Genomic DNA, 27,761 nt, shown 5'->3' with positions numbered 1-27,761 from the left:
TGCAGTGTAGTTGGTCCAGCATTCAGTTCTCCTGGAGTGGACTGCAGTATTATTACTGTCACAAAGGTAATCCACACATTGGTATACAGCGAAAACCCGTTAATCACAACAACTTTGGGATCATGGCAATATCTAGTACATCAGCAACAGTAATGTTGTCCAAGAAAAACTGTATATTGACATACCATAAAAACCTATCATGAATCACCCTTAACCTTAGAAATGAAATCTAGAATTATGGTATAAACCCTAAGACAAACCAAATATTGATATACAGCAAATAGTTACTAAATGTGATAACTATACTTCTAATGATATTAAAGAATTCAACAACAGTAACAGATAAATAACTAATGACTCATAAAGCTTAATGGTTATACTGTTAAAGATACAGGAGGTGGGGACTTAGAGAAAGACAAAGGAAAAATTTGAAAAATTGAAACATTAGGAGATAAGAAATAAGAGAAGTGAGAGAAAGGACCCTATTATGGACTAGAAAGATAGTTATAGAAAACCAATGAGAAATTGAAGATAAAAGCCAAAAGGAGGAAAAAGGAATAATATAGTGAATAAAAAAGAACAAATGAAAAGGAAAAAGAATAAAAATGAAAAAGGAGAAAGAAAAGAAAAGGAAATGAGTCCAAAAACAGGGAAAATTTTTTTCTGTCTTTTTGAATGAGTGGCTTCCTTGTGGGATCTGCAGTTGTGCCCATCACGTCTCGGTTTTCTCTGCCTTGCCTCTGGCCTGTGAGTCTGTGACGTGCACCGCTATTCCAGAGCCCCTCCGTTTACCCTAGGTTGTGGCAGTGACCTGGCCTTGCTCACAGTGGTGGATGGGGAAGGCAGTCAACCTCAGATCTGTGCTGGAGATAAGTAGCAGGGCAAGGGTTCAAGGTCTTAATGCCACAGGCACTTTCAGACCCAGCTGTTTCTGAGCATATCTCAATTGGGCCTGGCTTCTCCCTGCAGGTGGTGGGACTGTGTCCTTCCCAGCCTGAGTTTAAACTTGTCAGGGGATCTCTTCTAGCCTACCCCCTGTCCATGGCTGTCTCCCATGGCTCCATCACTCAGTCACTGTGATAGGGTACACTAGGAACCCTGAAGTGAAGTTGTTCTTCAGTTGTTCTAGTCCCAGATTTCAATAACCAACCCCTTCCTGAAATGACACGTAATCAAGTGCTCTTTGGCAATATGGCTGGCCCCTCTCTGAATCCCTCTCTTGAATCTTGATTCCCTCTCTGGCCATTGCCTGCCATGTGTAAAGAGTCCCTTCCAGCCAAACCCCATGTTATTTTTGCAGTTCATACGGCCTTGGGGACCCGTACCATTTCTCTCTCAATCTCCCAGCCCTGGGTGCTTACCTTGCACTGGGGACCTGGGTACCCCTCCCTACGAGCTAAAAGATGTAGAGAGACTCCAGATTGTTTCTGTCTTTTCTCTGTGTTGTGGACTGTCTTTGTCGCTTTGAATATGGCTTTCTTTGTAGCTTCTAATTTTTCTTGTCAGTTCCTTCCAGTTTCCTGGTAATCTGCTTCTCTTTCTCTCTCTCTCTTTTTTTTTCTCACTGAGTTATTTTCATTGTCTGCGTTCTACATCTTGGAGAGGCTGAATTTTGCTACCAATCATTACTCTGCCATTTTCTGTCTCTATCCTTCAAATTTAAAGACATTCTAAGTGTAGGGAAGAATGTTTAGGGTAGAGATGACCACAGATATAGAGGTGTTGAGGTGTACTGTGGGATATTAAAGGAAGCAAGTGGTAAGAGTTTAGGTCAGAAGGGTACCTCTGTCATTAGTAGTTTGCTGTATTTGCTCTTATTTTAACTTACTGAGCAACAGGTTTTTGAGTATTTAATTTTTAGAAGTTAACATCTCGTCACCAGATTATTACTGTAAAAATGAAAGAGAGGGGCTGAGAGCATAGCTAAGTGGTACAGCACTTGCTTAGCATACCTGGTTTCCATCCCTAGCTACACACACACACACACACACACACACACACACACGCACGCACGCACGCACGCACGCACACACACACACAGACACACGGTGGGGGAGAATGAATAGAAATCTGTTGGATATGAGGGAAGCAAGGGAATATTGAAGGATGCCTTTTTTTTGTTTGTTATTTTAAGATAGGATCTCGCCATCTTCCCAGGCTGGTCTCGAACTTGGAGATCAGAGGAATCCTCCCACTTCAGCCTCCCCAGTAGCAGTGACTTCAGGTGTGCACTACTATAACCTGCTTGAGAGAGATGTCTTCCTAAAGGCCATTTATAATCCACCCCATAATGAAATCTTCTCATTTGGACATCTTTGGTAATAAAGCTCCTTGTGTTGAAGTTTTGCTCCTCTCACACCTGTCAAGATAAGTCACATGTAGTGAGTATGTTTCGTGTAACTCAATGGTAGGGTTTTAGCTTGGATTCTAGCCCCACAGTTGGGCAGACAAAAGGCCAGAGAGCCAATATGGCTTGGTGGGTAAGAATTTAGACTCTGTAGTTTGGTTTCCCCCATTCTAGTCCTTGCACTCCCCCTACAGGTCTCCTTACCTGGGCAGGTTCCTTACCTTCTGTGAGCTCAGTGTTCTGGGGGCAGGTGAAAGACTCAGGAAAACCAGTTTGAGGCTCTTACAAATAATCCAGATGGTGCTGGTGGGAGGTAGGGAGTAGCAAGTGGAGGTGAGAAAAGTAGTCAGCCCCTGAATAAATATTACAAGGACTTGATGACAAATTCAGAGTAGAGTATGAACAAAAGAAGAATCAGTGACAGCATCAAGGTTTTTGGTGTGAGGACCTGGCTGTGCCATTTGCTGAGATGAGTATACTTTTTATAAAGGAATGCTATGCTGTTAGTAGCACAGCTTTTTTATTTTGCCTTTCATCTTTTGTAGGAGATGGGTGGAGATGAGAGCAAGCAGAAGAGCTCCAGCAGATCCTTGGGCCTACCTTTTGAGGTCATGATTACTAGTCTTAGGGTTTTTTCTTTGACCTTCCTTTGACCACGCCGATCCTTAGACATGTGTCATCTTGCTGACTGAGACATCTAGTAATGCTGGATCTAGAAAGGGTTTATTCTGTTGTCTTCAGCTTCATTACCTAGACCTGACAGATGACCCTCTTTTTATTCCCCTTAATTGCCAAACAGGTTAATTCTTTTTCCTACTCATTCAATTATTATATGTGTCCCGAGATTCTGGAATGTGCATCATTTTTGTTTTCTTGGCTATAATTCAACCTCACTTCAATTAATATTTTTTTGTCAAACATTTTAACAGGAAAGTGGAGCAGAATGTTTCCCCTCGCTGTTCAAGGTTTTGCTATTTGTTTTAATGCCTCTGAGAGAATATAGTAGGGGTGCCCTCTTCAGTAATAGTCCTGTGTTCATGTGTGTGTGTAGTTCTTGACTAGGGTAATGGTGGAATTTCTCTCCAAACCTAGACACTATTGGGAGTGAAAAGAGAAACAGGGTGACACCAGAACAGCGAGCTAAACCAGGACTATACTGGGCAAGTCAGAATGTAGGGTCACCCCAGCCAGGCAGGGTGGTGAATGCCTGTAACCCAGAACTCGGGAGGCTGAAGCAGAAGGATCATTGAAAGGAAATGTAAGAAATCAGTTGTCTTCTTGCAGGATTGTTTTAGTAGCTGTTATTTCAGATATAGGAATAGATAGTAACATTAAACTTCAATAGCTTTGGTTCTTGAGGCACAGATAATATACAGGTAGCTTATATGCTACCTGAAGTAATAAAAAATGCAGAAATATTCTGTCATTTAGTCAGTGTATGTATGTATGTATTTATTTATTTATTTTGGAGGCAGTTTGAGACAGTGTCTCACTATGTAGTTGAGGCTGCCCTTAAACTCACTTGGTAGTCCAGGCTGGTCTCGAACTTGTGACGATCCTCCTGCTTCAGCCTCCCAGCAGTGTCTAGGAGAAATGGACAGATTCCTAGATATGTGTGAATTACCAAAGTTGAACAAGGATGACCTAAAAATTCTAAATGACCCAATATCAATCAATTAATTGAAAATGTAATTAAAAACTTACCAACTAAGAAAAGCCCAGGTCCTGATGGCTTCACTAATGAATTCTATAAGACATTTAGAGAGGAACTACTACCACTACTGTTTAAACTTGTCAATGAAATTGAAAGGGAAGCAATACTCCTGAATTCATTCCTGTAAGCAGCATCACCTTGATACCCAAAGCAGAGAAAGACCCATCCAAAAAAGAGAATTATAAGAAAATCCCAATAATGAACATAGATGCAAAAATCCTTAATAAGATGTTGGCAAATAGAATGTAGAAGATAATCAAGAAGATCATACACCCTGACCAAGTGGGATTAATCCCAAGCATGCAGGGATGGTTCAGCATATACAAATCAATAAATGTGATGCAATATATTAATAGAACCAAGGAGAAAAACTATATGATCATCTCAGTAGATGCAGAAAAAGCATTTGACAAAACCCAGCATACATTTATAATAAAACTCTCCAAAAAATTGGAATAGATGGTGTCTACCTCAATCTGATAAAAGCCATCTATGAAAAACCAACAGCCAGTATCATACTAAATAGTCAAAAATTGAAATGCTTCACACTAAAATCAGGAACAAGACAAGGATGGTCACTATCACCACTCCTGCTCAATATGGTATTGGAAACATTAGCCACAGCAATTAGACAAGAGAAAGAAATAAAAGGAATAAAGATAGGAAATGAAGTCAAATTGTCATTATTTGCAGATGATATGATACTCTATATAGAAGACCCAAAGAACTCCACCAAAAGTCTTCTAGACTTAATAACCAAATTCAGTAAAGTAGCTGGATACAAGGTCAACACACAAAAATCAATAGATTTCCTCTACATGAAAAACAGACTCACTGAGAGAGAAATAGAGCAATCAGTTCCTTTCACAATAGCACCCTAAAAATTAAAATACCTAGGAATCAACCTAACAAAAGAAATCAAAGACCTCTTCTCTGAAAACTGTAACAGTTTGAAAAAAGAGACTGAAGAGGATATCAGAAAATGGAAAGACATCCCTTGCTCCTGGGTGGGAAGAATCAACATAGTGAAAATGGCCATACTTCCAAAACTGCTATATAGATTCAGTGCAATCCCAATTGAAATCCCAGCAGCATACTTCACAGTACTTGAGAAAACAATCCAAAAATTCATTTGGAACCAGAAATGACCTAGAATAGCAAAAGCAATTCTAGGCAATAAAGACAAGGTAGGAGGTATCACAATCCCCAACTTGAAACTATACTACAAAGCTACTGTGATAAAAACAGCATGGTACTGACAGACCTGAGGACCAGTGGAACAGGGAGATGCAGAAACAACTCCAGACACACTCAGCCACCTCCTTTTTGACAAAGGAGCCAAACACCCTCACTGGAGGAAAGATAGCCTCTGTAATAAATGATGCTGGAAAAACTGGGTTTCAACTTGCCAAAGATTAAAACTACACCAAATCTCTCACCATGCACTAAACTAAAATCAAAATGGATCAAAGATCTAAATATTAAAACTGAAGCACTGAACCGGCTGGAACAGAGGTTAGGTAGAACTCTTGAAGACACTGGTGTAGGAAAAGATTTTATGAACAAAACCTCAGTTGCCCATGAACTAGCACAAACAATCAACAAGTGGGATCTCTTCTTATTAAAAAGCTTCTGCACAGCAAGAGAAACCACCAACAGTGTGAAGAGACAACCCACAATGTGTGAAAAAATCTTCACCTGCTGTTCCTCAAAGGTCTACTATCTCGAATCTATAAAGAACTTAAAAAAATCAGACCTCCCAAATTTAAAGACCCAATCCAAAAATGGGCATCTGAAATGAACAGACATTTCTCAGACAAAGAAGTAGAAATACCAAATAAACATATGAAAAAAATGTTCAACATCACTGGTCATTCAAGAGATGCAGATGAAAACAATGCTGAGATTCCACCTCACCCCAGAAAGAATGGCTGCTATCATGAAATGAACCAATAACAAATGCTGGCGGGGCTGTGGGGAAAGAGGAACCCTGCTCCACTGCTGGTGGGAGTGTAGACTGGTACAACTGCTGTGGAAATCAGTATGGAAATACCTCAAAGAACTAGGACTGGAAGTCCCATTTGACTCAGCTATTCCCCTGCTGGATATCTTCCCCAGAGAATTAAAAGAATCCTACCACAGTGATATATGTGCACCCATGTTCATAGCAGCACAGTTTGTAATAGCTAAAACTTGGAAACAGCCCAAATGCCCATCAACTGGAGACTGGATAAAGAAAAACTTTTAAAAAATAAAATGGAGTTCTACTCAGCCATAAAAAATGAGAAATTAGAGACATTTATAACTAAATGAATGCACATTGAGGTGATACTCTTAAGTGAAATAAATAGGACACGTGTAAATACCAAAGAGTTTCTGTATTGTGAGAAACTGAAAATGTAAGGACTAAAAGGTATAATAGATAATATGAAATAGGAAGAAAAGGGGTAAAGGGGAAGGGGAAGTGGGAGGGGTAGGGGAAAGGAAAGAAGGGAAAGGAATTAATATTAGAAAATGAAAAAATGGAAACAAAGTCTTTGTAAATAGGGATGGAGGAGTTGAAGGGAGGGCAGGGGAATGGGGAAAAATAAGAATGAAGAGATTATGTAAAGGTGCAGATTTCCAATGATGAATGTCATTATATCTTATACCTAAAATGTATCAGTAAAATTAAATTTAAAAAGTAGAATTCGGCATGAATATACATAGCATATGGGTTATTCATATCAGTGTTATATGTTTTCACAAGTGAATTACAGTAACAGTTGGATTAGTTAAATGAGATTAAAACATAAAAGAGCTGTTTCTTTTTCACCGTACCTTACATTAGTCACTATGGAGAGCATAGGAAAGAAGTGGTTTTTAACCTCAAGATAAATAATGGTACAGTGAATATTGTTCTTTTTTTTTTTTTTAAATGTATATCTTAGCATCCCTGATTTTCTTTTTTTTCCCCCCATTAAGTTTATTGGTAAGTTTTAGATATAAAATACAGTTACATACATCATTGGGATCTTGTACCATTACCTGAATGTCTTGGTTATTATTTTTTTCCCCTTCCCCTGCTCTCCCATCACCCCCTCCACCCTTCCCTATTTGCAAAGACTTTGTTTCCATTTTTCTCCTTTTCTCATATTTTTTCTTTTCCCTTTTTTCCTTTCCGGTATTCCTCTCATTTCCTCTGCTCCTTTAGACCTTTTTTTCCTATTACACAATATCAATTATACATTTTTAAAATTACAGTATCAAGATCTAGGAGACATTACCATAGATTTTACAGAATTTAAAAGGATATAGAAAGCACATTACAAAAATCTGTTTTGAAATAAATTTGACAACTTCTAAGAAGTACCTTGGAAGGCAATGAAACTAACTCTAGAGGAAATATAAAATTTGAATAGCACCTATTAAAGTATATTCCTAGCTTGAAAACCTGCCTATATGACAACAACAGGCTCGTATGCATTTTAACTGATAAATTATATCAAACATGTAAAGCAGAAAAAAAAAAGGAACACTTCTCTCCACATTTTAGGAAATCAGCATTGTGCTAATCCTAAAACTGGATAAAGATAATAGAAGAAAAAAGTATGAACATAGATAGAAATTTGTTTAACAACAAACTATTAGAAGTCAGATCTGGCAGTATGTAGAAAGTGCTTTTATTATAGGGATGGCAGTGTTGGTTCAGCATTGGAAGATCCATCCCCAAAAGTCATCATTTTAACAGAGGAAAGGAAAAAGCCATATGATCCTGTCAGTAGTTGGAGAAAAAGTATTGACTAAATTCTACAGCTGTTCATGGTAAAAGCTATCAGGAGACTAGAAGTAGGACAGAACCTTCTCAACAGATTAAAGACATATACTCCGTAGTTCCAGCAAAAACGCCTTATATGAATGGAAAAAATACAATGCTTTGTCCGTAAGGTGGGGAACAAGGGCAGATATGCCTATTCTTCATCTGTCCATTAAACTTTGAAACATAGGCCTAAACCAAAATAGTCTGGCAATAAAATGACACAATTAGGATAGGATTGGCAAGGTAGAAGTAAAGTCTTTATATGTAGATGAAATGATCATCTACAGAGAAAATACTAAGGAATCTCTAGACCTCCTAGAACTTGTATTTGAATTTAGCAGGATTAGGAAATAAGGTATATATAAAAATTCAGGTCTGTGTATACTTGCTATAAATGAAGAATTGGATATTGAAATTTAAAAGTTATGTAGGAGTACAAAGGACCTAGAAAAGTAAAAAGAAAAAAATGTGTTGGAAGATGTTTAGTACCTAATTTTAAGGCTTCCTCTAAAGCTACAATAATCAAGGCAGTGTTGGTCTAAGGAAAGACATATAGCTCATTGGAATAAAACAGAATCTAGAAATAGAACCACACATATATGGTCCACTGAGTTTTCAAAGATTATTTAACATTAACATTTTATAGACTATAAACTCAATTCAAGAGCCGAGGAAAAGATAGAGTTTTCAGCAAATGGCACCAGAACACTTGGTATCCATATATAAAAAATTAACCTCAACCCTTTATTTCCATACATAAAAATAACTTGAAAGGATCTATGAACCTAAATATGAAAGCCTAAAAGTATAAAATTTTAAGAAATTATAAGGGAAAATGTTTATGAGTTTAGGGTAGGCAAGAACTTGCTAGGATACAAAAGAACGTGATGTATAAAAGAAAATTGATAAATGAGATTCCATCAAAATTTAGAACTTTAAATGACATCGTTAAAATGAAAAGTAGTCCTTAAACAGACCATATTTACAATGCATATAACCTATGACCAGAATATATAAAGAACTCTTAAAGCTCATTAATAGACAACCCAATTAAAAAGTAGACACAAGAATATGACAAATAGCCAATATAGCACAAGGAAAGGTGTGCAACACTAGAATCAGAAAAATGCTAATCAATACAATAAGATTGAATTATACACTCATTAGGGAGATGAAGTTAAAAGTTTTAAAATCCTGTGATGACTTTTTGTTGGATTCTCCTCCTTTGTGTTTAATTTGTCTTGCCCAATGGATTCATTCTGCTGTGCTTCCTGGGGTTGTGATCCTCATTGTCTTTTCCTAGGATATTGTCTGAAATGTTTTGGAGTGTTGGTTTGGTATTCATGAAGTTCCTAAGGTTCTCTTTATCATGAAAGTGTCTTATTTCTCCATCAATTTTGAAAGTTTTGCAAGGTTCATCAATCTGGGTTGGAGGCTGTTTTCCTTTAGGGCTTGAAATACATCATTCCAAGCTCTTCTTGCCTTGAGGGTTTGGATTGAGAAGTCTGCTGTGATTCTCATGGGTTTTCCTTTGTATGTAATTTGTTTCTTTTCTCTCACTGCTTGTAGAATTTTGTTCTTCTGTTGGGTTTCTGGGATCCTAACAATTACATGCCTATGTGTAGATTTTTTTGATCAAGGCTAGTTGGAATCCTATATGCCTCACTTATCTGTATGTCAAGTTCTTCTCCCCTGCTTGGGAAGTTTTCTGCCATCACTTCTGTGAAGAGTTTTTTTAATGTCATCTGCACTCTCTCTTGTTTCTTCATTGACTCCAGTCAGTCTTATGTTATTCTTCTTTGCATTGTCTAGCAGCTGCTGGATTGATTTCTTGTGGTCCCTTACAATTTTAAAGCATTCTTCTTTTCCTGGTCACTAATTGCAATCTTATCTTCTATATCTGAAATTCTGTCCTCACATTGGTTCATTCTGCTGTGTCAACTTTCAATGGAGTTTTTATTCTCCTGGAAATCTGTTTGCATCTGTTTTATGGATTTCATTTGTTTCCTATGTTGGGATTCCATCATGTTCCTCAGCTCCACTATTTTTTTATCTTTGTCCTCTCTAGATTTATTAATCATGTCTTGCACTATGAGCACAGTCTCTGCTGCTATGTGATAAATTATTTCTGATTTTATTTTTTCTAGATCCTCTTTTGTTGCCAGTTCAGGGAGTCCAGGAGGTTGAGTATCATAGTGTTCCATCTTGTTTCCCTTTGGTGTTGCTGTAGGTGATCTGGAAGTTTGTTTTTGAGGCTTGTTTACATATCTTCTCATTTCCATGGGGGAGGGGTCCTGCTGGCACTTGCGCGGTTCACTTCTTCTGCCCTGGGCATGGTGGAATGGCGGTGAGGAGCCTCCTCCTTGGCGCTGGGATTGGCTCACCTCCTCTGCCTTAGGAGCAGTGGAATGTCAGCAGAGAGCCTTCTCCTGGGTGCTGGGATTGGCTTACCTCCTCTGCCCTAGGAAAGGTGGAATGGTGGCAGGGGAGCCTCCTCCTGGGTGCTGAGCATCCCCGATTTTCTACAGTCTTCTTGTTTTGTCTATCAGTGTATTGAGAAAACAATTTGGTATGACAGTATATGCTCTTCATGATTTTAAGTGGTTGTCTAGTTTGGCTTTGTTTGGATGTGCCCAGATTTATTTAGCCAGACTCAGTCCATACTCATTTTTCTTATTTTTCCTAGCATTATAAATAAGTGTGATATGAAAATACGTGGAGCTGATTCAGAATTGATAAATTGCCATAAGTTTAATTGCGGGACACAGGGCCGCAGGCCTTGAAGACTTTAGGCATACATTGCCATATCACTCTCCAGAAGGATTTCACCCATTTAAACTCTTAGCAGTATAAATCATTGTCCTGTAGTCTTGCACCCTGTCCAGGGATCTTTGCTAGTTTGATAGGTAGAAAATGTTTGCTCATTAGTTTATATCTTTCACTTTTACTGTGAGGGAGAGTGTTTTCAGTATTTTAAACCATGTTTTTTCCTGTGACATGTATCTGCTTATCTCTGATTTGTTTTTATATTACTTTGTCTGGGTGTACATATGTTTGCATATTTCTCATATATTAAGAGTTTTAGTCCACATGTAATTTAAAATTCATTATCATTTCAGTTTTTTAAATAACTAGGAGAATGCAAATCATACAATAGTGAGGTACCTCTCCACCCTTACTAGGAAGATTACTTTGTAAGATGCTACCAAAGTTGTGGGAAAACTAGTCCATTCAGACATTGTTTGTAACACTATAAACTATCCAGTTCTTTTACAAACAGTAATATAATAATCTTTTTTCAGTACAGGGGATTGAAATCAGGACCTTGTGCTTGCCAGGCAGGCATGGTGCCACTGAGCTAAATTGCTAGCCCACATTTAATAAAATATTAAGAGCCATAAAAGGTACTTACTTAAAACAGAAAATAAAATGTACATATTTAATAATTCTATACCTAATAAAATTTATCATAAGAAAATAATTGAAAACTGATGCTAAATGCACTGAATAATTTATTGCAGCAATATTTATAATGATAAGTTAGAAACAAGTAAATGAATTAAAAATAATGGTTAACTAAATTAGATTTATTATTAAGGTATCAAGGTATCATTAAAATAATTAGGACCTTGAGCCTGGTGTGGTGGCATATACCTGTAATCAGGAGACTGAGGCAGGAGGATTGTCGGGAGCCTGCACTATGTAGTGAGTTCAAGGCCAGCTTGAACTACATAGTGAGACCCTGTCTCAAAAAATAAAATGATTAGGGCCTTGCCAGTTGGCATATAAGGGTGGCCAAGTATGGATTGAAGCAGAATACAAAATTACTTCAATTTTATTCTTAAAACTTTATAAAATACACATAAAACAAAACCATGAAGGAAATATTGTGAGTTGTGTATGTCACCAGTTATATGTATGTAAAGTTTCTTAGATATGACTAGCAAAAGCTAATATTTATCAGTTAGCGTGTGCCGTCTAACAACACTGTGAGATATGAATTTTGTTATTTTCGGTTAACAGAAAATTTTTCATTTGATAAAGATGTTTATTATTAGAGATGTTTTCAAATGTGTACAGAAATAGAAAGCATATTGTAGTGAATGCCATGTAACTGTCCCCTGGCTTCACCACTGTCAGTTTGCATTTTTTAGTAAGCTGCAGAGTAGGGGTTTAAAGTCACACCTGTCTTATTCCAAAACCCATGCTTTTAGTTACAGTCCTCTTCATTTTTTCAGTTGATGTCACCAAGGATCTTATGATTATTTGGTGTTTTAGTAGACACAGCAAGGGCCCATGCTGGCCATACCCCATTATAACAGTGAGGGTCTGGTTGTAAGGAGATGGACAGAAGCCCTCTCTTTAACCCTGTGTATTTTGTAACAAGCATGTTTTAGCTGCAGTGTTCGTCAAAGACAAAACCTGCTGATAAGAGTTCATCCTGCTTTTTAAATCTTTGACCCATTTGTCACTCTGGCCATTCTAAAGGTGAAGGCCTGTGGATGTATTGGTCTTTCTGACTAAATCGGCCCTCTGCAGGTTGGGAAATTGTGTAATTATTAACTGTGGTAATGGACATGTGCTTGCAAGTTTCATCTGGTATGGTCATGAGCTTTACCCTCTGAGTACACACAGAATATACCCTAGAGTCTTTGAAACTTACCCAGTGTCCCGGACTTCACTCTTGTATGTGATTTTGCTAAGAAAAACATTGTTTTCCCCTATCCTTACCATTCTTCATCCCTCTATTCACATACACACAACTCCTATAAATTATAGTACTTAGTAGCAGCAGTCTTTGATGTAAAGATTTTTTTTTATTACTCTTTTTTAAGGCAGGTAAGATGGCACATACATGTAATCCCACCACGTGGGAGGCTGAGGCAGGAGGATTGCTGTGAGTTATAAGCCAGCTGGGGCTGTGTAGTGAGTTCAAGGCCAGCCTAGACTACATAGTGAGACCTTAACTGGAAAAACAGACCAAAACTAAACAAAACAAAAACCAAATTACTCATTTTTGTAGATAACTTTTAGAGGGCCGTAGCCCCACATTTATTGAGGAATTTATTGGGACACATAGCCAAGGCAGACCTAGGTCATGTTACATATAAATAGCTTGTGCTCTATAGAGTTTTGACTCATCTCAGGCATCTCCTATCTTGGGGATTTCTCTGAACTCTCAAGGCCACTCTGTGTCACCCCTGTGTGCTGCACTAGCAGTCCCTGCCCAGGAAACTCGTGGGGCATTGGAGCTTATCTTTGAGTTCTACTGTGAGCCTGTCCCATGCAGTGATACAAGAAGTCTGAAGTTCAGGAATGAGGAGGTGCAGTGTGATTTGTAAAGCATAATCAGATGTGTGGAGAGTAAAGGAATGGGATTTGACAGGTTCCACAGAGATGTGTGAGACAAACGTGTGCATCATGAAAGAAGAGATAGAGAAAAACCAGAGCAGTGAGAGGACCAGTTAGGAGAGAGGGGTGTTCTAGAGAAGAGTTCCAAATCGGAGTGGTGAAACATTGTGAGTGCTTATTCGGCAATCTGAGCTTCATTACTGTCTTAATAGAAGGAACTAAATAAAGTCAGATTCCAGAGCCTTTAGGAGAAAATGGTAAGCAAACACAGGAACCACTGAGTGCCGTAGCCCTTTCTAGACGTCTCGGAGATGACCTCCAGCAGGCTGTCCTTTGGGTAAGCCAGTCGGGGTAGCACTCCTGGCCCCGTGTTGGGGTGGGGAGTAGGGATGACTCCTGGGCTGTAGTGTGCTTTTTTCCTAAACATTTAACAGCATTAGTAATTATTATTTAATTAAATTAATTCATTCATTCATTCACTTTTGAGGCATGATCTCTCTATGTTGTTTAGACTTGCTTTGAACTCACTGTGTAGCCCAGGCCGGACACTCACTGTGCTCCTTCTGCCTCAGCCTCCTGAGTGCTGGGTTAACAGGTATGCGTTGCAATGCCCAGCAGTAATAATTTTAATAAATGGAGTATCAACATTTTGTGATTAACTCTAGTCTTAAGAGCCTATGAAAAATGCACATAAGGTAGTCTCACATTGGTTGGAGTCTCCCAGGCCTCTCCCCTCCAGAGATGCCACAACTTTTAGTTCAATAGCATTCATATTACTACTTTATCATTTTCACTTTAGCTCTCTCATTAAACTAGAAACCGCTTAACACTCCTGGTTATTGTTGGATTCTCAGTACCCGGCATAGTGCCCAGAAAGTAGTATCCACTGTTTTTATTATGTGAATGAATAAATAAACTCATCCATATCTGTCTTTTAAAGCACAAAATAATTCTAATTTGGTGGTCTTATGGAATTAAAAAAAGTGGAATGTTTGAGGAGAGAGGGAGGGATAGTTTCAAATGGCAGTAAGATGGATTAAAAATTTACCTTTGGATTTGGCTATTTGAAGGTCATTTGTTTCCAGAATGAAAATATTATAGCAGAAACCGTATTTAAGTGAAGAATAAATGAGAGAGAGAGCAAAGAAGCAACATAGGAGAAATTTCTTTGTTTCTGTTTCATTTTTGAAAATTTGAGGCTACAGGGAAGAAATCATTGAAGAAGCCCAAAGACTTCAGAGATAATTTTTTGTTATTGGTAATGGTATGTGCTTGATTTGCTTAGATCTGAATATTCCCACCAATACATCAGGATAATATAGTCCTCCCTCTTCCCCTTATGTAGTTTGAACTTGGGGGTTTTTGCTGTGCTGTTTGGGGCCTCCTACTGGCAAATCTAATAGTGGCATATAAATAGTAAAACAAATTAGATCTGATTATTAAACACATTAGATCAGTTATTCATTATACATGTTTCTATAATCTTTTTGTAAGAAATAAGAGTGGGATTTGGGGGTAATTATAATAGTGCTTAGTTCTTTGATTTTCAATGAGTCATAACTTGACACCTAAAATTATATAATTCTTCTTAGCAATAATTCACCATTATAAGGTGTTTGAAAATTGCAGTATATTTATTTTAGCAGCTGGTACTTTAACAGCTGCTGTCACTGTACTAAAATCTTGTCTTGAAATGTGACATATAGGGCCATTCTTATATAACTGTTGGATCATTATTTTCAACTTAAAGATTGCAAAAGAAAAGCCTGAATTACCAAGCAAAAAATTGATATTATGAAAATTATATATATCATTACTCATTAGAGTAAAACTATTAAAATAGAAATCTTTTTCAAAAGTCACCCATAACCTTGCTTCAGAATGTTTTTTCTCTAGGATTTTTAATATTATAAAATATTTCTGAACAATATAAGAATATCTCTGTAATTACACCCACTTAAAAAAAATCAAATGCAATGGTTTGATTTCAATAGTTGAAGCCCTCTGTCTCCCTTTTATTTATCACATTCCCATTCCTCCCTCCCAAAGCTAATTACAGTCTTACATTTGTTTTTCTATTCTCAAGAATATTTGAAAATTCGATATATTGGTATCCTAAGTTACATACTTTTAAAGCTATACTTTTTTCATTTAAAGTTATGTTTGTATGATGTATCTGTGTTGAGATGTAGTTCTTGTTCACTTATTTTTGTTGCCATATAGTATTACCTCTTTGAATATTTTATGCTTTATCCATTCTTTTCTTCATGGGCTTCTAGGTTATTCATAATTTATTGCTTTTACTTCATTTTTCTAGGGAGCCATGTTTGGCATAAAGGGATGACCCTGTTTATACAGGGGTGGTACAGCTAAGAGGATGTAATCAAGGGCTCATGTATAGCCCTTATAGAGGTTTACAGACATTTTGTCCTCCACTGCCGCTTGCAATCTGCCTAGACTGTTGTGCTTCAAAATGACCGTTTGATTAGGACTAGAAACTACATAAGGGCTTTGCAGTCAGTTTTCAGTTAGCAGTCACAACCCTAGGAGCAAGAGCTTACCCAACTGGCATTTATAGGACTAATGCTGAGAGAGATAGAGATATATATATTATATATATATATAATATATATATTATATAGATAATATGTATTATAATATATATAATATATATAATATATATTATATATATTATATACATTTTATATATATATATTTTGGCACTGGGGATCGAACTCGGGACCTTGCACTTTCAAGGCAGGCGCCAGAACCACTGAGCCAAATCCCTGGCCCAACTGATATATTTTTTAAAAAGGTAGTTCTTATTATGTGGTAACATTTTATAAACAAGTCATAATACAAAACAATCACCACCTAGAATTGGGTGTTCTTTATATATTGTCAAATATCTTGCAAAGTATAAGTTAGGAATAAAAATGTTCCACATGAAAAAAAAAAATCACTGCCCTTCAAGTCTCCCATGATGACTTTTGTGCCTGTTTTCTTGTGTGTGTATGTATGAGCTCGCCAGAGCAGAAACTTAGAAGAACAGTTGCTGTGTTGTCTGGTGTGTGTGTTCTCAGTTTTACTGGTTTGCAGTTGTACTCTTCCAGGCCTGGGACTTGAGTATTAACACACTGTTTACTTTTCCCAGTCCTGTGGGAAGGAAACAGTGTTTTCTGAAAAAGAAATAAAAGACTTGCATTACAGGGTGTTTCAAGCATTTACCAAGATGGAGCCATTAATGCAGACCTGTATCTTATCACCCTGCCTCCACAGTCACCAACACATGGCCAGTATCTTTACTCTAAGAGGAAGCCTGGGCTATCACAGCATTCTCTCTGCAAATACTTATTATTTATCTGTAGCACTTAAACCCCTTCAAACAGAGCCTCAAAAACTGTATCCTACCAGGGGTGGTGGTGCACACCTGCAATCCCAGCACTCAGGTAGCTGAGACAGGAGGATTACCATGATTTCAAGACCAGCCTGAGCTACATAGTGAGTTCAGTGCCAGCCTGGGTTACATAGCAAGATCCTGTTCAAAAAGAAAAAAAAAAACCAACCAAACAAACAGTATCCCACTAAAAAATAATGATAATCTCTCCATGTTATAAAAAATGAGGTAAGATTTCCATTTTTCCTATTAAAATATTTTTACATTTGGTTGGATAAACTCCCTATCTAAATAAGGTTCACACATTGTAATTGCCAGGTTCCCTGCACCATCCCTTACAACATCTATCTTTGGGATGTTAGCAGTCATTGATCTTTTGCTGAAGGATCCACTGATTCATTGGAAGTTGTGAAATGATGGTGCCTATCATTCCTTTCTTGGTTATTAGCAGAATACCTCTGTTACAGATTTTTCTCATCAAATAATTGGTCATCTCAAAATTCTGTAATTATAGAAAGGTTACATTTTCTTTCATTTGCTAGCTTTAAAAAACAATGAATCCCTTACTATATTCCAAAGGTGACTATTGAGTTTGCTTTACTTATCTTTATATACTAGTGGATTTAAGCATACTGTATTTGATAGGGTCTAATCCATCACATTTATTATCCTTATTGATGCTTAAATTGCTGACTTTGGCCAGAGGGACCATCTTCAAGTTAGCTCCTGACTTTTTTTGATACAATCCTAATAGTGTTTTTAAAAAATCAGTTTTGTTGCCTGTGGTCTGATGAGGTGTTTCAGGTTCATCTTATACATTTCCTGCCTCAGAACCTGGAATCAACCATTTCTCCAAGGAGACCTAGTCACAGAGCCAACCTCTGCCTAGCTTATGCCAAAATTCCAGATCTCCAGAAGCAGTTTAAACACCAACTGCATTGTTTATATAAATACTTCTGGCACCATGAGCCATTCTTATGATGGAATGGTTGTAAACCCCCTTGAAACTGAAATTCACAGATGCCAGCCAAAGCCTACTGTGTTTTCGGGGTTATTAAAGTGTGACTACTTGGAGGTCTGTTATGCTAACTGCTCTGAGCGTGCCTGTCAGATGTCTGGTGTAGATACTGGGAAGATAGCAGGTTGGATATGGTGCAGGAGTTCAGAGGAGAGCTGATGATGGAGACAGACATGCAGTAGTCATTGGCATTTAGTGCCAGTTAGATTCTGAGACAGACAGAAATTGCACAGGGAGTAAGTGCAGAGAAGGACTTGACCCTTGGGCCCTTGAGCAAGAAGTAGAGGAGCAGCCCCTAAAGGAGACTGAGAAAGAGCAAAGAGAAACTACCTCTGAGAAAAGGTAGTTGGAAGTGGGGCAGGTAGCAAGGGGATTTGATATCCTTAAAGGCAAATGGAAAGTGTGGTGAGACTGCATCGGTGGTGTCAAATGTTACAGACAGCCGGGTAAGCTGGAAACAGGAAGTTGACTGAGGGCAAAGTGCAGGTTGCTAGGTATCTTGAAATAAGCTTTTGTTGCTGGATAGTGGCTGGGACAAAAGCTTGGTAGAGGACATTAAGAGAAAACAGCAGAGGGGGTACAGACAATTCTTAAGGCATTTTTCTAGAGATGGAAGGAAGTGCAAACAGTGTGCAAAATGGAGGGAGATAGGAAATAAGGAATAACCACTCAGGGAATCATAACAGCATGTTGTGCCAGTGGAGATGCTCCAGTACAGAGAAACATCTATGATGTGGGGGCGAAGGTCCTATGCAGGGCCAGAACCTGGTACACAAATGTGGGAGAGGTGGCCTTGCACAGAAACATGGATGCTCATCTCTCCTGATGGGAAGGTGGCAGAGTGTGGGTCCACAGAGGTGGGCTGGGAGATGTGCTGCCGGGAGAGCTTGAGTGGCAGAAGACTAGGGGAGAAGATGCAGGGAACTTACAGGATGAAAAGGTATAGAGAGTTATTTTGAAGAGTGAATGCTTGGAAGGATGTGATTGCTAGGTACTGGTTTCTGGCTAGAGGTAATGACTTTAAATTGAAACTGGTCTTTTATAACTTTCCTCTTTTACAAGTCTCATTTCTTGTTTGAAATATATGTAACAGGGCTAGGGATGTAGCTCAGTGGTAGAACATTTGCTTGGAATGTGTGAGGCCTTGGATTCAATCCACAGTACCTGGAAGCAAAACAAAAACAAAATCCCAAAGTGCTTATAGTCACAATGCCTGTCTCCCATAATAGCACTCTTCCCCACAAAATATAATGTTTTTGAACACATTGTTCTTGCCACTTTCTGAGATGTCTGCAAGTCTTCTTCCATGTCTTTTTTTTGGTAATCTTTTGAGACAGAGTACCCCTATGTAGTTCAGATTGAGTTCAGGCTGGCTTTCAACTCACTATGTTGCCTAGGGTAGCCTTGAACACTTGGTAATATTCTTGCTTCAGCTTCCTGAATGCTGGGATTCTAGGTGTGCACCACCATGCCTGGCTAGTGAGACTCTTTAGTTGTGCTGGTATGGCTGCCCTGACGTTCTGAATTATTTAAAAAATGTTTACCTTTCTTGGTCATTTTGACTTTGGAGGAAAAGCCAGAAGTTGAATGGTACCAGATCCAGTGAATGAGGTGGTTGAGAACACACTGCCATATTTTTATGAGCCTGCCTTTCACTGTTTTTTGGGGGGTTTTTTGTACCAGGGATCGAACTCAGGTCCTTGCACTTGCAAGGTGGGTGGCGGAACCCTTGAGCTAAATTCCCAGCCCGTTTTTTCACTGGATTTTTGATCATGTCTAATACAGTCATTCATGAAAGAGAACTTCCAGGAGTGCTTCAAAAAACTGGCAAGAACTATGAGATACGTGTGTTTGAAGCAGGTGGGATTATTTTGAGGGGATTAATGGCAATGCATCTTTTACTGTAATACATTTTAAAAAATTTAAATATTCACTGTATAGTTTGATTATGCCTCTTATGTTCACTACTTTCTTTTCCCCCCCATTAAATGGGGTTTTGCTGTGTAGTTCAGGGTGGCTTTGAGCTCTATATGTAGCCCAGGCTGGTCTTGAACTTGCTGCCATCCTCCTACCTCAGCCTCCCGAAACCTGGGATTACAGGCATGCTCCACCATGTCTGGCTTTCATTTATTTTTTAAAACCATGACAATAGTTCTTCCAGCCAAGAACCTTATCTGTCTTTTGTTTGCTAGCATTGTAAAAATGTTTCATTGAATTTTAGGAATAGATCTCTCTAATAAGAGCTTATTTAATGTCAGTTATGAATAAGCAAATAGCTTGTATGATTGTTTATCTCAGTATGATGTTCACTTAGATTTGTTTCAGCTGTCATAGTTGGTGAAAAAATGTAAGTGAAGTTTCTCTTTTTTTAGATATTACAAAATTATTGTCAATCTGTTTGTACTGTAGAAAAGATGAGAAGATACGGTTTGTGTTGATTGTGCTAACAGACCGGCGTGAAGTAGATAATACATTCACTTGTGCACTTTGAAGAAAGCCTCATGTTTGTTACGTTCTCCGCTTCCAGTTTGAGCTTCTATTTTGGTTTTGGGAATTGAGTTCACAGTTAAGGAAGTAGGACCATGATCTACTGAGATCATCTATGAGTAAAGAAAACAGGTAATTTAATGGTGACTATAATATATTAAATGAACGTTTTCCCCTCCTGCCCCCTCCCCTTTAAACTAACTTGTGATTTATTATTTTTTATTTCTTTACTTGTGATTTAAGTGGGGGAAGATTTTGCAACTCAAGAAATGAGTGTACTGAAAATTTATTTACCTATTTGATACTAGTATTTTTAGCTTTATTTCTGAGTCTTTAGATGAAGATATTTTTTGTGACCATATTGAGTACTTTTATGATTTGTGTATTTATAAATGCTTTAATTAAATGGCATACCAAAATAAATCACCTTTCATGCTTTTGATTCATAGTTTGTATTAATTTTCTTTTGGTTCCTTATTAAGTTAATATTAATTTATAAAAATCTAACAAGAAGTTAATTTGGGATTTTTCATTTTTCTCAGATTATGAGCAGAAGATCTCAAGTCCACATTTTTTGGGGTGCTCCAGTTGGTCCCCTGAAAATGACAGTATCACAGGGAACAGCTTCTTTAATGTCCACAGCTAACCACTGGGGTAAAATCCAGCTATTGTACCATCAACATGCTTTACATGTGAAGGAAGAAAGCTGCAAGCCTAAAAACCTGAAAGATTGTCAGGTCCCAGAAGCTGTGGGTGCTCCAGGTCTTGTGAGCTCTGTTCAGAGCAAAAGTGGCTTTCCACATTCTGTTTATGAAACACAGGATGGAAAACTCCAGAAGAATCCCTCAGGCCCGAGTGCCATGCCCACCTCTAGTGTACAAATCAGAGGATGCAAGGGCACAGCCCAGCATTTATTTAAAGAAGAAAAACATCAAAAACTTCCATGTGAAAATAAAATCACAAGTGAGCAGCCTGAAAATCAGTTAAATACATGTGGTCAGAACTTTCAAACAGATGCCTTTCATTTAGGCCCCAAATGTGTAACTATGTTGAATTTGGTCTCTAGTATTGGACACAGCAGTATAGGCTCTGAAGCTGTAGAGACAAAATGTGTGGGTACAGAACACCAGGAAATACAGAGCCAGCATCAGGAGTTCTCCTCTAATGCAGTGGAGGAGGCAGGGCCTGTGGGAGAAGTGAGGAAGGGCCCCAGCCCTAACATCTCTGCAGACACTGAATTTCTCAGCATCATGACCTGCAGCCAGGTTGCTTTCTTAGCTCAAAGGAAGGAGCAAGGGCAGAAGTCTACAAATACAGGGACTGTAAACATGCAGTCTGAACCAAAGGCAGATCCTGGGGAAGTAAGAATGCCCGAAAATAATTTGATTCAGCCTCATGAAGATTTTGCAGAACAATATGAAAATGGGCAAAACCAAGCACATTCCCTAGAACTTTTTAGTTCTGTCCACCCTGAAACAGAAAGTAGTCACATTCATGTTAACACCGGGCAAGGACTAGAAGGAAATGCAGGATCTCAAGAGTTGTTCAGCTGTGAAGATGAGCTGCCACCTAGTGAGATACATATTGAGTTGTGTGGTGCAGGAATACTGTGCTCCCAACTAAAAGCTGTCTCCCAAACTCCTGTTAGAAGTAGTCAGACCTCCAAAGATAACTTGGGCCATTCTAAAGCTCTGTCTGAAGTGCCCCCAGCCTCTAAGAAAATGAAGTTGTGTTCTAATGCAAGAGATTCTGCCAGAGCAAGGTACCAGAGGGATGTTTCTGAATTTAAGGGTATTAAAAAACTATCATTAATAAAAAATTGTGATTCTAAAAGCCACAGGTATAATTGTTTAGTTATGGTGCTAACTCCATGTCATGTGAAAGAAGTAAACATAAAATCTGGACCAAATTCTGGCTCTAAGGTGCCTTTAGCAACAATTACAGTCGTCGATCAATCAGAAATGAAGAAAGTAGTTCTGTGGAGGACTGCAGCATTCTGGGCACTCACCGTGTTTCTTGGAGATATAATCTTACTCACAGGTGAGCTCATCACAGGACATTGGCAGCTTTTCTCATGCAGCAGTGGCTTTCTGTTTTTCTCCCACCTAAAGCTTTTGGGGACTCCCATTTGCCTCTGCTGGGCCCAACCAGACTGGCCCATTGTGACACCTGCCTGGGTCTCCTTTGTGCTCTGCTGCCTAGTATCCTGCACAGTGCCATTTCTGGTCTCTGACTGTCCTACTTGTTCTGTGCCGCCTTTCCATTCATCTCCCCTCTAACAAGCCTTCTCTGGGTTTCCTTCATTCACCAGGGAACTGTTTGGGTTGTATCATTGAGCTCCTTTTCATTTTCTTATGGTTTTGTCAGTGTCTGAGTTTTAACCCTTTTCTTTAACTACATGAGCAGCCTTAGGTTGAAAGGACCTTTCTACTACTTTATCCCTAATAATTCTGCACACATTACCTTCTTACTGAGAGAACAGGTAGAGGTTTCTATTGTTTTTTTAGTATTAAAATTATATCAATCAAATAACAGTGAGTTTTTAAAATGGTAGTTGTGTTGGCAAGGATACAATGAGAATAGGCTATGCTGTTGGTAGGAGTGTAAACCAATAGATCTTTAGTATTTTGTACTCTGATTCAATAATTTTTCCTAAGGAATAATCATACAGATAAAGATAAATTGAAACATATCATAAAGTGTATTTATTTTACTTAAAAACTGGACACCAACTAAATGCCTTCTGTGGAAGCAATTTTTGATGAGAAATGGTACAATACTAATTCAATAATTCAATTTAACATATGTCTATTGAACATCTGTTATGTATTGGGGGAAAAGAACCAGGTTACAGAGCTGTAGGCACACTGTGATCTCAGTTTTGTAAATACATTTTATATATAAATAGAACTACATATTAATATATGTGTAAAGAAAGAAAACAACAAACCATTAATACTGGTAGGAGTGGTTATATGTGATGGTAGTTTTCCTTTTTGCACCCTTATATTTTCCCAGTCTTCTACAGTGATCCTGTTATTTGCATAATTTAAAAAGTGAGTTTGAGAAAGAAAATCTCCAGTAAGCATCCCATTTAAAGTTTTGTCATCTTTAAAACTGCAGCAATATGTAATTTTTAAAATAAACTTGCCAAATGGGTGTGACCTTACTGTTAGAAATATATTTACAAAAACATTGAGTACCTCAAGTCAGTTTGTCTTGAAGAAAGCCGAATATAAATGTTAGGGGAATGTGCATTAAAAAATACATAATCTTAAGTGGGAGGATTCCTCAATTTTATCTTTTAAAAAAATATGGTAAGATATCCAAAACAATATGTAAGGATATAAAATGAAAATGAAATCCCCTTCTGCCATCTTATCCCCAATACTACTAGTCCCCAGATGTAACCTCTACTAACAGTTTCTTATATAATTTTCAGAAAATTTTTATGCATATATAAGCAAATATGTAATCTTTATTTTTAAATAAATGGGAACATATATAAATTAAAAAATAAAATTATATCAATTACATTTTGAAATATGGGAAAGAGAAAAACTCCCGGTATTATTACCAATTTTATATAACCAGTAATGGAGTTTTAGAATGTTATCTTTAAGTTATTTTCTTTGTGCTCCTTAAAATGTGATCTATAGAGCCACGTGTGGTGGTATTTCATGTATGTAATCCCAGCACTTGGGAGGCTGAGGCAGGAGAATTGCTACAAGTTCAAGGCCAGCTTGGGCTACATGGTGAGTTTAAGGCCAGCCTGAACTACAAAGTAAGACTCTGTCTCCAAAAAAACCCCCAAATTAAAAAAAAAAAAAGGGTATATACATACCACATTTGTCACATTTATCACATATATTCATACATAGATACATACAAACACACATACTGATATATTTATTGGAAGATTGCTTTGTATCAGACCGTGTTTTAAGCTGAATATGTATGTCTCATTACAGTAACTACACGAGGAAAGTACTATTTATTATCCCAGTTTTTCAGTTGTGGAAACTGAGGCCCAGAAAAATAAAGTAATTTGCACACTATCATACATCTCAGAAGTGACAAAGCCATGATTTCATTGAGCCTCCAGAGAATAGTCATACTATATGACTATAATAATAAGGAACGTCATCATTTTTTATCCTGCTTTTTCATCTAAGAGAAGAAATCTAACATTCTGTTACATGTTCTTTGTTGACTTAAGGTCAGTGCACATAGTATATTAGCATTAGGAGGAAGTTGACTAAGCTTCATAACCTATATATGAAAGAATATGATAGAGGAGCAAGTACAAGTTAGCCTTAGATGCTTAGAGAAAGAGAACTTGAGTGCACTAGCAGAGTCCTGCCAAATGGTTTTCAGGAGGAATGAGGACCGTACTCTATCCAGATGTTTCTCTGGGGTTGTCAGGCACAGTCTTTAATACTGAGGTGAACACAGGATTGTAGCAGAGCCCCACACCACTGTTTTTGTGTTATATTATTGCTGGAGAATTAATCTAACTCCTATGCAAGTGCTTACTGAATATCTCTTTGCTTGTGATTTGGCTTTCCAGTTCTAGAAATGCTTACCAGGTGAGGAGACTTCTCACAGTGTTTCTTTGGCAGTTAGTACCTCACTGTAAATGCAAATTGGGTTCTGATTTTATTTGTCTTATTAACCTGTTAAATGAAAGATTGTGTTGCAGAGCTGAGACCTACCTTTGGTGGATTGTTGGTGAAAATAGGGTTCCCACACTATAAAGAGAGGGTGGCCCCTAGGCAAAGGTCATTTTACTACTGTCATTTTGCCATGGTCATTCACTGTGAACCTTGCCGCAGGTCTTGTCGAGGCAGGTGAAAACCCTCCTGACTCTGTTTTTGTCTCAGCATCTATGCAGTTAACAACTAGGTAACATTCTCTCAAGTGGCTTTAGTGGAATTTACTTAATCATTTTCCTACTATTGGACATTTAGATTATTTCTCTGAATACCTTTTAAAAGAAGTCAAATTTTTGTTTTGCTTTATTGTCCTAATCAAGTAGTGCATTACATGTACTTAGAAATTTGAGTACATCCCATTTTAATGAATAAAACCATTATATCTCTCTCTTAGTTTTTAGTACCTATTGGCATACACCCCAGAATGGAGAGATTTTGTGTAACAGATACGTTCCATTTGGTCACACAGTTTTACTGTGATGCTTTTAGCAGCAGAATGAAGAGAGACTGTAAATACGGTTGTCTAAAGGAGACCACTAACTAGAGTTGGGAAGGGGAGGACCTTGGAAGGCATAGTGTTTAAGGAACAGACAAGAGGAGCTAGGAGCACAGGCCTAGCAATGAGTGGGCAAAGGGGATCAGGAGGCAAGGGGTAGGCTACCATTCCCCCACCCTATACCAGTATTTAATCTGACACTAGCTTTTGCAACTCAGGTTTTCAGATGCGCCCCCCCCCCCCTCCGACCCCGCTCTGGGTATGCAGGATTGAACTCAGGACCTTGTGGGCGGTGTCACTGAGCTAAATCCCCGGCCCTCAGAAGACTCTATTTTAAAATTTCTCAGTTGCTCCTTTGTAGGGAACAGGGGAAGGGGACATTACCAGAACCTCTGCAGTGAGTCCTGGTCTCCTGCGAGCCACGGCAGCACACGGCGAATTACAGGAAAGGTAGACAAATGAGACTGAGAAGAAGCTGAACTTCGGGTCTGATCAGTGCTGCTCTGGGCAGCAAAGACGAAAGCCCGCAGCTTACCGCACCTTTTATTCTGTACTCAGTACATCGGGAGAAAGAAATGTAATAAATGACTTGCAGAGAGTTCAGTACATCCATGTAAACAAGATGGTAAGGGTCCAAGAACAATGAGGAACTAAGCAGATGTTTGTTCCTCCCAGGATGTTTTCAGCTCCCAGGATGTTTCTTGTCCTGGAGAATCACAGACAGCATCACCAGATCATTGAGGTCTCAGTTGTGACCGGAGGCCAAAATGGAGTTATGTCTCGGAATTCCCTAGCTGGGCTGTAGGCAGGAGAACTAGGCTAACCAAATGATTTTACCCTAAAATTATGTAGCATTGCTCCCGACACTCCTTAAAAGCAGACATTCTGAGAGTCAGATGATGAAAAGTTTCTTTTTCTCTGTACTGGGATGGAACCCAGGGGTTCACACATGCTAGGAAAGTACCTTTGAGCTGCATCTGAAGCACAGTGAAGTCTTAAAGTTGTGCTAGCTCTTTCTGATTAGGCAGTAGGGAGCCACTGAGTTTTCTTTAAGACAGTAATTTGATCTCACTGATGATCCTGATAAGTGTGCTTAGCACTGTGGGGCATCGAATGGAGGGGCCAGGGGACCATTGGGAGGGGGCTGTGTGATGTGGAGCAGTAGCAGTGGCAAGCAATGGGCAGGTACCAGTGCAGTCAGCCAGCAGAGGCTGGGGAATACGGGTGGGCAGAGAGAGGCAATGTGAGCTCAGGGTTTAGTTCCTCAAATGAGATGAATAAAGTAGAGGGAAAGCAGGTTTGGGCAATGCTGAGTTTGCGGGAACAAATAAAATATCTAGATGGGAAGGCTCATTAGGTAGTTGTAAATAAAAGGGCTTGAAGCTGAGCACAGCATCTAAATACAAATTTGGAAGTAATCATTGTAATTTACATAATTTACACATCCTTGTTTTTCTTTCCCATTATCTCCAACTTACTTTGCTGCTGTTAATATTTTATATTACAAACACTTTGTACACTGATTACATCCTGCCTGGATGTTCTGTCTCTTTCTGACTCCCTCCCCTAATGTATAGTTTTTGCTCTACCTAGGATTATTTCTACCTGTTGGAATCTTTACTTCCACTTAAGGACTCTCCTTTATCCGCCTTAGATGAAATAGCTCTTTCTTTTCCATTGGAAAATGTTCCCCCAACTCCAAAGTATGTCACTGTTAATATCTATAGAAGATGAATACCATACCATTTAAGGAAAAATATTACATTCTTTAAAGATTACCTCATATTATATTCAGATATATCCATAGTAGAAGGAACCAGTACATTCTTAGTGTTACTACTCTTCTAAGCACTATTGCTTTGAGATCACTACTTTGCTTCCTGATCTTAAAAGACTTATTTTTAATTTATCTGAAATGTTCATTAGAGCACTTCCTTGCCTTATGTAAGTAGACACCTTTAAAACTGTCTCAGTAGAATAGTGAGCTTCCATGTTGTCATTTCACTATGGCATGTGGGGATTATGGGTAACATTTTGCTAAGTAATTGCTAAATTACTCACAGTGAGAAGGAATTTATGGCAAGAAAATAACTTTTTTATTTCCTCTCTAGATGTTACTGTTCATGAGGATCAGTGGGTTGGTGAGACAGTACTTCAGTCGACATTTACCAGTCAGTTATTAAATCTTGGGAGTTATTCTTCTGTCCAGCCTGAAGAATGTAAGACACATTTTGAATGTAGTAATTTCTTAGTATTTAAAGCATAGATGATCCTTGACTTATGATGTTTCAACTTAAACTTATGATGTTTAACTTTGTGATTGGGTAAAAGCAACACATACATACTTTGTTTTGTTCTTTTTTTGTTTTTGTTTTTTGGTATCGGGGATCGAACTCAGGTCCTTGCACTTGCGAGGCAGGCAGTGGCACCACTGAG

The 27,761-nt window shown here is 38.3% G+C and overlaps 1 protein-coding gene across 42 annotated transcripts in view; it reads left to right on the top strand.

Annotated features, from left to right (window-relative positions):
* The window catches only part of Shld2 (shieldin complex subunit 2), a 100,087-nt gene that overhangs the window by 48,363 nt on the left and 23,963 nt on the right, over positions 1 to 27,761 (top strand). For 33 of the 42 annotated variants that reach the window (XR_015451188.1, XR_015451186.1, XR_015451187.1 and 30 more), the window contains 3 exons: positions 20,037 to 20,246; positions 20,657 to 22,154; positions 27,437 to 27,544. Coding sequence is in view for 32 of the 42 variants with exons in the window: in XM_087210919.1 (XP_087067045.1) it covers positions 20,660 to 22,154; positions 27,437 to 27,544 (1,603 nt within the window). In the remaining 10 variants the exon portion in view is untranslated. Of the gene's footprint in view, positions 1 to 6,649; positions 13,550 to 19,999; positions 20,247 to 20,656; positions 22,155 to 27,436; positions 27,545 to 27,761 lie in introns of those variants that run through there. The other 9 variants (XM_087210941.1, XM_087210938.1, XM_087210937.1 and 6 more) reach the window with 4 other exon arrangements.

The sequence above is a fragment of the Heterocephalus glaber genome, unplaced genomic scaffold (genome assembly GCF_053883595.1).
Source record: "Heterocephalus glaber isolate CG9 unplaced genomic scaffold, H.glaber_assembly_v1.0 deba00001235, whole genome shotgun sequence".
NCBI lineage: Eukaryota > Metazoa > Chordata > Mammalia > Rodentia > Bathyergidae > Heterocephalus > Heterocephalus glaber.
This window is presented reverse-complemented; position numbering and strand designations above follow the sequence as displayed.